Source organism: Mus pahari, chromosome 1 (genome assembly GCF_900095145.1).
Source record: "Mus pahari chromosome 1, PAHARI_EIJ_v1.1, whole genome shotgun sequence".
In the NCBI taxonomy this organism is placed as follows: domain Eukaryota; kingdom Metazoa; phylum Chordata; class Mammalia; order Rodentia; family Muridae; genus Mus; species Mus pahari.
The window spans coordinates 70,596,395-70,608,049 of NC_034590.1; the positions used below are offsets into that span (position 1 = coordinate 70,596,395).

Here is an 11,655-nt window from a genome sequence, read left to right on the forward strand (position 1 = left end):
AACCTCCAGACTGATTCCCAGAGTGGTTGTACCTGCTTGCAATCCCACCAGCAATGGAGGAGTGTTCCTCTTTCTCTACATCCTCACCAGCATCTGCTGTTGCCTGAATTTTTTTATCTTAGCCATTCTGGTTGATGTGGGCTGGAATCTCAGCCCACATTTGCATTTCCCTGATGACTAAGGATAATGAACACTTCTTTAGGTGCTTCTTGTCCATTCAAGATTCCTCAGTTGAGAATTCTTTGCTTAGTTTTGTAACCCATTTTTAATAGGGTTATTTGGTTCTCTGGAGTCTAACTTCTTGAGTTCTTTGTATATATTGGATGTAGGATTGGTAAAGATCTTTTCCCAACCTGTAGGCTGCTGTTTTGTCCTGATGACAGTGTCCTTTGCTTTACATAAGCTTTTCAACTTTATGAGGTCCCATTTGTAAATTGTGAGCCATTGGTGTTCTGTTCAGGACATTTCCCCCTCTGCTGATGTGTTTGAGACTCTTTCCTACCTTCTATTCTATTAGATTTAGCATATCTGGTTTTATTTGGAAGTGTTTGATCCACTTAGACTTGAGCATTGTACTGAAAATAAAAATGGATCAATTTGCATTCTTCTACGTGCCAACTGCCAGTTGAATCAGCACCATTTGTTGAAAATGCTGTCTTTTTTTCCCCTGGATAGTTTTGGCTTCGTTGTCAAAGATCAAGTGACCATAGATGGTGGGTTTATTTCTGTGTCTTCAATTCTGTTTCATTGATCTACCTGTCTGTTTCTGTACCAATAACATGTGGTTTTTATCACTATTGCTCTGTAGTACAGTTTAATGTTAGAGATGGTGATTCCCCCAGAAGTTCTTTTATTGTTGAGAATATAACTGTAACATTTTGTCTTAGTCAGGGTTTCTATTCCTGCACAAACATCATGATCAAGAAGCAAGTTGGGGAGGAAAGGGTTTATTTGGCTTACATTTCCATACTGCTGTTCATCACCAAAGGATGCAGAACTGGAACTCAAGCAGGTCAGAAAGCAGGAGATGATGCAGAGGACATGCAGGTATGTTCTTTACTGGCTTGCCTCCCCTGGCTTGCTCAGCCTGCTCTCTTATAGAACCCAAGACTACCAGCCCAGACATGGTTCCACCCACAAGGGCCCTTCCTCCTTGATCACTAATTGAGAAAATGCCCCACAGCTGGATCTCATGGAGGCATTTCCCCAACTGAAGCTCCTTTCTCTGTGATAACTTCAGCTGTGTCAAGGTGACACAAAACTAGCCAGTACACATTTCTTTTTATGATTGCCTATACACATATACAAAACATTTCTACTTATTTTTCTTTCTCTCCTTCCTTTGGAGTCTTCACTTTATTATTTTTAAACTTGGTATTTCTTTCTATGAGTGTCTACATTCAGTTTCTTTCCCTTTTTACCATCTAAGCACACTTATAAGACATTTCTATTTATTTCTCCCTTATTACTTCTAAATTTACATATTTATCCCTTTATCCAAGTTTCCCTAATTTATGTCCTCTGGGTGTCCTGTTCCATGCATACATTACCAGTTCAAGGTCTTCAGCTTCTGGATTTTCTCAGGATATCTGGGCCCAGCTTCTTGAATGTCACAGCTCCTCTTCTGTTGCATCCCCATATACTGACTTGGGTCTCACAGTTGGTTGGGTGGCTCCTGAATTCTCCAACAGCCTCACCTCCCACCCAGTTCCAGGCATTGTCACTGTCTGCCTGCCATACTTCCACTTGCTGCTTGAACTTGCAGCAGCCTGCCTGAGAGAGAGAGACTGTGATGTCCATACATTGCAGCTCCAGCACTTGTCTGCTGTGCCAGCTACTCATGAGCCCTGTTCACCCATAGGCACCACCTGCTGCAATTGTCACCACTGCAGCTGGCTTTTAGCTTCTTCGAGGTCTCTGCCACTTGCCACTCACAGAACAGTGCACCAGAACTTTTGGCCTAAGCCTGAATCTAGTACCTAAGCTTGGATTCTGGGCCCCATGTTGGGCGCCAAAATTTGTGGGGTTTTCTTGGATCCTCCAGCAGTATAAATAAGACATGGACACTGCTAATAAAGTTTAAAGCCTTTGCTGGGTCAGTCTCCCAGCTACCGTTTAAACTTAACCTGACTCTCTAGCCTATGACCCATCACATGACTAGTTCTATACTTTTATCTCCTCCACTGTCTTCCCTGTCTATTCCCTCTGTGTCCACTCTCACTTCTTCTGCTTCTGCTTTTTTCTCCTTGTTTCCTCCTCTGTCCAGAAGTCCCACCCTAGTACTCCCTACTCCAGTTACTGACTGTCAGAACTTTATTACAATCAATCAGCATGAGACAACTTCTGATACATCTTTAGTTTACCTTTAGGCAGGTGAGAAAGGACAAATATTTACAAAGTAGAAAACCCAGTGATAGACCATAGAAATGACAATACCAAAATTCTGCCAGCATGTAGCTCTTTGCTGGTACAGAGTTAACAATTAAAAATATAGAGACACACCTTCATACAAAGTTTAAAAAAAAAAAAAAAAAGGTCACCCCAACATCAAACAAACTATTCTTGTATAGCTCAAATTTCAAAATTCTCTTGAGGTAACATGCATTATTAGTAAAAGAATCACCGCTCCCGAGATTTTAGAGATAGCACATTTTCCCTGTAGATAACTTTGCTTGTTTTGAGTGATATTTCCTGGCCCTTGTCAGAATGAATCCCTGACTGAGGTACACTATGAACACGAGTCCCTGGTTCTTTGTGAGCTGGTTACAGAGCACACAGTATGTAAGACTGGTCACATATAAAGATAAACTCAGACCTGTGTAAAAAAACATCCCATCATCAAGTGGAAGTAATTAGGAAGTGATTAGTGTCCTGTAGGTGTCAGCTTAGGAAACAACCCGCATGAGCAGACAGGTCAAATAAATCCTGAGTCCTATGGCATCCACATGTTTCCATCAGCTCTTAACTATAGTCTCATGAGAAATCCTCTATTCCTTATAGTTAATTCCCTCAAGAGTAAAAAAGTTCAAGCCTAAAACAGCAAATAGTTCTCTAAAATATGCTAGGATCAGCCAAGACTGGCCTGTCACTAAGGGCCCTCAAGGAGACCAATGAGTGTTACCAATGCGCAGAACTTACAACAATGTCTGCTTTTCACACAAGTTCATCTCACATAGAAAGTAAAATCAAAAGAGCTATTTGTCTATGCCAGTTTAAGGGCATGGTGAAGAGGATGTCTAGACAGTGGTTAAGGTGGTAGATCTCTAAAATGGACACACATTGTTAAGGTATCTGCACTCCATGTGACTGTCTACTAAAGTACATCCATGATAGTCAAGCTGTCCAAAATGGGCAAAAGGCAGAAAAATTACATGGTCAGTCAGAGTCTGTGAACATTCCAGGGTTTGTTCTGAAGAGTCATGAAAGGGGCAAAGGGGGGAGACATCAGTGGAGACTGAAGACATGTTCATCAAGGCTGAAAAGTCTCATCTTCTTTGAAGATCCCAAGATACCAGCAACAAGGACCAACACTAAGCTCTTGATGTGAAGGACGGGTCAAGGAAACCAGCCATGGATGACACTGGATCTCTTTCATCATCCTGGGACAATGATTTTCTTTAGCAGAATAAAAGTCATTCTGAATATGAATTTGCCCCTCTTACACTGCATTTGCCAGCATTGTAACACCTTCTATGCATTTAATAAATGTTTATGTGTGCTGTAGTTTGAGTTAGAGATGCCCCCCATAGGCTCATGTGTTTAAGAATTTGGTGTCCTGTTGGTGGCGCTGCCTGGGGAGGTTGTGGAACTTTTAGGACATGGAACCTTGCTGGAGGAAATGCTACTGGGGGCTACCTTTGAGGGGTTTTAGCCTCACCCTGCTTCCTGCTTGCTTTCTTTGTTTCCTGTGTGTGGTTGGAATATGAGCTTGGCTTCTTGCTCCTACTGCCATGTTTTCCCTGCTCTTATAGATGTCTAGTTCTATGAAACTGTAAGCCAAAATAAATACTTTCTTAAGTTACTTTTGGTCGTACTATTTTATCACAGTAAAGAAAGAAATAATAATACAGTTAGCCAATTTATTTGATCAATGTTTGTCACTGCAGCAAGATAACAGTTGTGGTAAGGAGGGAAGGTTGCGGTTCACAGTGTCAGGATTTCAGCCCAGGGCTGCTTGACCCTGTCTCTGTGAACCTGTGCCAAAGCAGAACACCAGAGAAGGGACGTGTGGTAGCAGCTATTCCCCTTATGACATCTCTGAAAGCAAAGGGAGAGCGAGGATGGTCACTCTTTAAGGGTGTGCCATTGGTGACGTACTTCCTGTTACTAGGTCTGTTCTCCCAGTTTCTGTAACCTTCCACCAAGGCCACCAAATTATGACCAAGTTAGTGGACTAATCCACTAATGAAGTGAGAACCCTTACAACCCAATCATTTCCCCAAAAGTCTATCAAGCAGGGACAGAGCCTTTAACGTATGACTCCTCCAGAGACATTTTAGATCCAAACCACAGCACCTTATTCATCCTGACATCCTATAAGTCCTTGCCTTTAACCTAGGAACTCAATGGGATAAAAGAAATACAATAGTCCTGTGCCATAGTAATCATGGCTCTTAGAGTGCTTGCCATCACTTAGAGGCAGGTAGCCTGGGCGAATGAAGGGATAGCTGAGGATAACTACTATGGAGGGCAGTCTACATGGTCTGAGTGTATTAAGACAGAGTACACAGGTCTGGAAAACAAGGACAGACATAGGGGCATCTCCTCTCACTGAGAACTTGTTCCACCATTTGATTCTTTTCCTCAATGTTGGGATCTCTTGGTTGGTCATTTTCATTCTTTGGAATAAGAATACATTGCCATGAGGTGACATGGGCACATGAGGGATGCCTCTCCCCACCTCCCAGCTGCCACAGTCCCTCATGATCTGCAGCAGGCAGGACAACTGGCCTCAGGCTCATGAGAGCAAGAGAGCTGTCCCTGTCCTTCACCAGCTGCAACACTCAAGAGAGTAGGCCCTGTACCTCACCTGGGCAATGCAATAGAGCTGGCTCTGGTGGCACTGGTGTGGGTGAGACAACCTTGCCCCTTGATGGCTGTGGCATTGGGTGGGCTAGCTGGGGCAGTGATGGAAAGCTGGTCCTGGTGGCATGGGTGCAGGAGAGCTGGCAGGATGACCAACTCAGCTACCATCAGGCTCAGATCTTGTTGGCCCACTCCAACATTCACCCCATTTATGAACTGCTAGACCATGTGAAGGGGCCAGTCCTGTAGATACAAAGCTGCAACACAGGGCAACATCAGGATATCTGAAAGAAGTCCTGGTGAGGATCCATTATTGAAAGTATAGCTGATGACAGGGGCCTCAAACCAGACCATGGCTCATTGCAATGAACCCTTGCAAGTGAAGATGCATGGACAGAAGAGTACACTGTGGGACACCCTGGGACACACCACAGCTTCCACAGTGAGATTTTGTTATTGTTGCTGTTTTGTTTGTTTGTTTGCTTGCTTGCTTGCTTGCTTTGTTTTGGGAGGGTTGCAACAGCAGAGGAATACAAAGGGACAGGCAGATGAGTGGGATTGGGATGCATGATGTGAAAGTCACAAAGGATCAATAGAAGGTTAAAAACAAACAAGAATAGGATACATCTACCAGGACTCAAATGATTCTCTGGCCTGGAAGATGAGATTGCCACCTGAAATTTTGGAGACCCTTATACCACAGATTCAGCAGGCAAAGAAGGGCACTTCTAATGTATTTGGCCATAAAGAGGAAACACACTTATGGCCATTTGGTGAGAGTAAGGAGAACTGTTCCTGGTACCAGAGGCATCTCAGAAAGGCATATTAGTATTCCAGAAGCAACAATGAAAGATAGCAGGAAGCCAGCAAACCAAGACAGGAGGTTCTTTAATATTTAAAGAACCAGGTCTTCCTCTAGCTGTATGCAATCCTGCTATAGTGGTCTAGACCCTAGGCAGAATATAGATCTCCGAGTCAGGAAACTAAGTTTTATCACCCCCTACACGTCACTGTCCTTCTTTTAGACTTCTTACTGTTTCTCGCTCTTACTTCCTGTCTCCTCTGTTTTGAGAATGAGACAGGATAACTAGAACAAAGGTTTCACCATTAATGTAAAATTCTGGGCCCTTGAGTACTGTTAATGATGATCTTCTCATTAACAACAAAGTCTAGGGATAAAGCCTACTTCCATCATACACACGGTGTAGGAGATTCCAGGTTGCGATCCCTGGGGGTGCTGCGGTGGAGCTATGGGAGATGCATCTTAAAGGAGAGTACCCAAGAGACCTGTTTGAAAGGAGAGGGCTGAGGGTTTAATGGGGTCACAGCTCAGCCCAGCCTGCTGCTTCCACCAAAGTCTGGTGTGGAGAACCATTGAAGACAGCAGTGCAAAGCAGACCCAACAGGTGAGCATTGCAGGGAATGGAGGGGCCAGACAGAGGCAGAGGAAGCCTCAGTAAAGAGAAGAATAGAGGCCCGTGGACTGTAGACCTGTTAGGTTGGAATATAAATAGAGGCAGGCTCTCAGTCTCCAGAATGATTGCACACACACTAGCTCTTGGACCTTGAGTTAGGTACATGGGTAGGTGCAGGCAAGGTCTGCCAACAGCGGGATTCAAACCATCTGGGGCTGGGTTTCTCCTCAGACAGACAAAGCTAAGGAGAGCCAGAGCCATGGGAAACAGCAGTAAACTGAGTTCTTCTGAGGCCCAGCTTTTGTGAGCACACATAAGCACTATCTACCTAAAGGAACGCTTACAAGAGCACAGACAGGGACCAAAAGAAGTGGCTCACTGAAGGTCACGGAGCTAGTGGTGACACGGAGCTAGCGGTGAGCAGGCATTTGTATCCTGTCATCTCCCAAGTTCACGGACTTGTCTGCTACAGTGGGTGTGGAATTGTGAAGGCAAAGAGTGTGGCTTTGTGGTGAAAACTCTCTCCCTTAGAGCACGGATCATGCGACACATGTCTTTTTATCCCCTATTCTGCCAAACACACAGGGAACACTCAGAAGGCAGTTCATTGAACTGTAAATCCTTCAGAGATCTATCCATCAACACCCTCGCTCTACAGATGAGATAAACAGTGATGAGGGTCACAACAAGAAAGAATAAGGGCTGGGCCAGCATCTGAAGTCTTGGCTGATGGGTGGGGCTTGGACCTTTCAGCTGGGCTGGATCCAGGAGCACCTTCTGCTCTCACTCCTCACACTGTGTCCGTGAACGAGAGCCCGTCCTTCTCTTAACCATAATTACTTAATTTCCTTTTTGGGGGTATATGCTCCATTTTTACTTGACTTATTAGTGTGTGTGTGAGTGTGTATGAGTGTCTGTGTGTGTATGTGTGTAAGTATGTGTGTATGTGTGTACGTGTGTGTATGAGTGTGTATGTGTATGTATGCATGCACATGAGTGTGACTGTGTATGTTTGTGTCCACATGAGTGAGTGTGTGTATCTGCATGTGTGTATTTGTGTGTGAGTGTATGTGATGTGTTTATGAGTTTGTGTGCACCCGTGTCCCAGAACAGGTGTGAATGTCAGAGGACCACTTTAGGGATTTGGCTCTGTTTCCACTGTGGATCCAGGAATCAAACTCAAATAACCAGACTTATGCAATAAGAGCTTTTGTCTACCACATCATCTTGCCAGCCCAGTTTCTTTGGTTTTAAGAAGCCTAACCAGAGGGAGGGCTCTGTGATGGGAGATGATGAACCTCAAGGGCAGCTTGGACGTTCAGGTGACTCATCCATCTGCCCTTCCCTCTCTATCAGTGGTAGAGCTGGTACTAGAAGATTCCCTAGGGCTGGGCCTTTTGGCCCTAAGCATGGACTGCATTACTTAGACACAGACTATAATTCAGGACAAAGCGACCCCATCTTAGAAAATGGAGCAAGTCTAGAGGATGCTGTTGAGCAACTTTGGTGCTCCTACTTTGGTGGTGGCCCAAGCCTGGACTGCCTATTAGACAATCCAGTACCACACAGCAGGTAAATTCCACAAGCTAGCGCCCCACCAGGATCTCAGCACCCACGTCTCTGTCAGCGAACAGTGGGCAGAGGAGGGAGAAGCAGGGGCAGCTGGGGCACCTCAGGGTGTGTCCTTCTCGGGTTCATTCCTCCAACATCACCCCTCACCCTCAAGCTCAGTCTGATCCTGGGAAGAAAGGCAGCCCCCGATTGAACGGGAACTGCAATGCCCAGGTAGGGCAGGAGGTGTCCCTGAGGTGAGAAACAACCAGACTACCGAATCTATTGGCATATGGGGGTCTGGTTCATGGAATCTCAATTTGGAACCAATTGGCATACTCTTTGTTAAGTCAAGGACGTACTGTCAAGGAAGAGTTTGTATTGCCAGACACCAATTTAAATTCTACCATACTGAGCCTCAGAAAAATATTTGAAATTTAGTCTTTTCTGATATTATCAACTGCAAAAGGGGGGGTTGAAATCTCTGCCCAAACAGCTTTGGCTTGGAAACTTGATGTCTGGATTCTCCAGGAAAGACTGAAAGGAGAGGAGACATGCCGCAGAAAGCAGGGACTCAGCACAGTCTTCCTGGCACTTCAGCCAGCTGGTGTGGCGTCTAGGAAAGCCCCCATTCTCCTGTGCAGTCTCTGACCTGCAGGGATGGGGTGGCTGGAAAAGAACTCTTAATATTATACAATGGTTTGTGCATGAGAAATGTTTTGTTAGAAAATGGGAAAATAAAAGTCATGAGATCACTGAGATTAAAGACACAACATTATCAGTGCCAGGAGACTCTTGCCTCCAGTGGCCCAGGGGACAAACCTAAGGCTGAGAATAAACAGTATTCACCTTTAGCTTAAGTCCCCACCTCTATGGGTTGAAAAGTTCCATTTTGATTCTTCTGAGAGTTCTTTTCCATAGAAACCGATACTTCGAGCATATCTCAAATCCTCTACAAAGCACCCCTTTCCGACTACCCCAGGACATCACGGCACCTTCTGAGCAGAGAGAGAGAGGCCTGCTGAGGGATGGCTGCACAGGGATGAACCGGGGTTCCGCCTGGGCTGGGGAGAAGCAGTCAGTGGCCCTGCAGAGAGACTTCTGTGGATCCTGTCTTGCAGAATAACCAGAGAAGCATCATCAGGTCCCCTGGCTTGACAAGCACCTAAAACATTCTCAGTGTCACCACTTGTCCTCCAAATGACAGAGACCCTCTCACTGAAAGGGGGGGGCAGATGTGTCAACTTAGAAGGAGACAGCAGAATGGAGCAAATAAGAGAGAAGGAAGTCAGAGGTGGGTTAACAGTTACACTGGGAAGACAGAGACGGCGACCCTCCCCCACTACAGGGTCACAAGGGTACCAAAAACAAAAAACAAAACTTCGAGACAAATCTCAAATAAAAAGTAAATGAGTTCATTAACTGGAGAGATCTGATATTTACAAAAGAATCTTATCAGACATGGAAAGGCGAGTCCAGTTCACCCATAGCGCTTAGCATAACTGCAATTGCGTCACGAAGTCACTCTTCATGCCTTTCTTTACCAGGGAACTTTCGGTCCTATGAGGTTAAAACCTCTCTCCTGATCAATACATCTGCGTGTACTCAGTGAATGACACACATTTTTTATATTACAGGGACCTCTGAGGCTCTTACATTGTAAGTGGTTTTTTTCTGTAATGTATATGTTGCAAGTATTTTTACCCATCCTTGATTTTAAAGAAGGAGTTCTGGCATAGGTTGAGGGATCTGGCACAAGACAGAACCCCTGTACTTCCTCTAGAATTGACAGTAAATGAACTGGTAATCTAGATCAGATAATGGCCATTATGTAATTCTCATCTCAGAACCTTGGGTTCCTCTGTTTACAGATTGGTGTAGAAACCTCCTGAGCATCGGGCTGGAACCCACCATGGAAAACATAGCCTGTAATGGGTCAGAGAACTCTCAGACCAGCTTCTACCTTACAGGCATCCCCTCTCTACAAAAATCGCTCTTCCTTCCTGTCTTCTTCATCTTTCTCCTCCTCTACCTGCTCATCCTGGTGGGGAACACCCTGATCCTGGTGGCTGTGGTGGCCGAGCCCAGCCTCCACAAGCCCATGTACTTCTTCCTAATCAACCTCTCAGCTCTAGACATCCTCTTCACCACAACCACTGTCCCCAAGATGCTGTCACTGCTCCTGCTGGGGGATCGCTTCCTCAGTTTCCCCGCCTGCTTCCTGCAGATGTATTTGTTCCACAGCTTCTCCTGCTCAGAAGCCTTCATCCTAGTGGTCATGGCCTATGACCGCTATGTGGCTATCTGCCGTCCTCTGCACTACCCCGTCCACATGACCCCACAGACAAACACTGCACTGGCAGCCAGTGCCTGGATCACCGCCCTCCTCCTGCCTATCCCAGCAGTGGTACAGACTTCCCAGATGGCGTTTGACAACATTGCCTACATCTACCACTGCTTCTGTGACCACCTGGCCGTGGTCCAGGCCTCCTGTTCAGACACCAGTTCCCAGACGCTCATGGGCTTCTGCATCGCCATGGTGGTGTCCTTCCTCCCCCTCCTCCTGGTGCTCCTCTCCTATGTGCGAATCCTGATGTCAGTGCTTCGGATCAACTCCAAGGAAGGGCGTTCCAAAGCCTTCTCCACCTGCAGTTCCCATCTCCTGGTGGTGGGCACCTACTACTCATCCATTGCCATAGCCTATGTGGCCTACAGGGCTGACCTCCCTGTAGACTTCCACATCATGGGCAATGTAGTCTATGCAATTCTCACCCCTGTTCTCAACCCTCTCATCTACACTTTGAGGAACAAAGATGTCAAGGCGGCCATCCTTAAAATGACATGTCACCAGGATCCAAAGAGTACTGGAAAGCCCTAAATTTACCCATAATGGTGCAAACTGAGCTTTCCCCTCATAAACATCGCCGATAGTAGAGGGCATCGTGGCAGATCCACTCAGCTAAACAATCGGAACACCGATTCTCACATGTCTCCTCCGCTGTAAATTCTCTTACTCTAGAGAGTAAATGGATGGAATTCTTGTTCCACTTGTTCAGACTCACTCTTAAGTTTTATAAGACAGTGAATACAACTGGGAAGGGGAAGGGGGGGGTCACAGTCCCATGAATTCCAAAAATGTCAATCTCAGAGACTTTAGTATTTGCCAAGTAACTCTTTTCTCTTGGATCTACTCTCAATTTTTCTGAAAATCCCCCGTGTTTCTGACACGTAGCTGTGACTCGCTCTTGCCCTCTTTGCAGAAGCTACCACGTTAAAACACCTCTCAAGGGAACAGTGGGAGCGGCTGACTCCCTTAGCTGCCCTGGCCTTGCAGTCACCTCCAGTAGTCTCATGACAACCCAACAGGGAACACACCTCTGTTCATTAGACTCTCCCGGAGTTATAGGAGCGGAGCACGTCCTCCAGTCCACTAACACTCGGTGAGGGAGTCTCAGCATAGCCACTTGGGCAGTTCCCTCACCCATGTATATCTATGAAGGTGCCAGATCCCCTGGAATTGGAGCTACAGCTAGTTGTGAGCTTCCAAATGGGTGCTGGGAGTTGAACCCGGATCCTGTGGAAGAGCTACCAGTGTTCCTAATCACTGAGCCATCTTTCCGTCCCAGGAAGTTTCTTTCTAAATACCTATTGTGTTCATCCAGGG

The 11,655-nt window shown here is 45.8% G+C and overlaps 1 protein-coding gene across 1 annotated transcript; it reads left to right on the forward strand.

The window, feature by feature from the left end:
• The first annotated feature begins 9,903 nt into the window (after positions 1-9,903).
• Positions 9,904-10,870, forward strand: LOC110337267 (olfactory receptor 2AT4-like). The gene has a single exon (XM_021220081.1). It carries the CDS (start codon positions 9,904-9,906, stop codon positions 10,867-10,869), a length of 966 nt encoding a protein of 321 aa, XP_021075740.1. The 3' UTR covers position 10,870.
• Positions 10,871-11,655: the final 785 nt, after the last annotated feature.

Excerpts from the sequence above, each read along its gene's own strand:
- LOC110337267 (XM_021220081.1), top strand. The coding sequence starts at position 9,904 with ATGGAAAACATAGCCTGTAATGGGTCAGAGAACTCTCAGACCAGCTTC.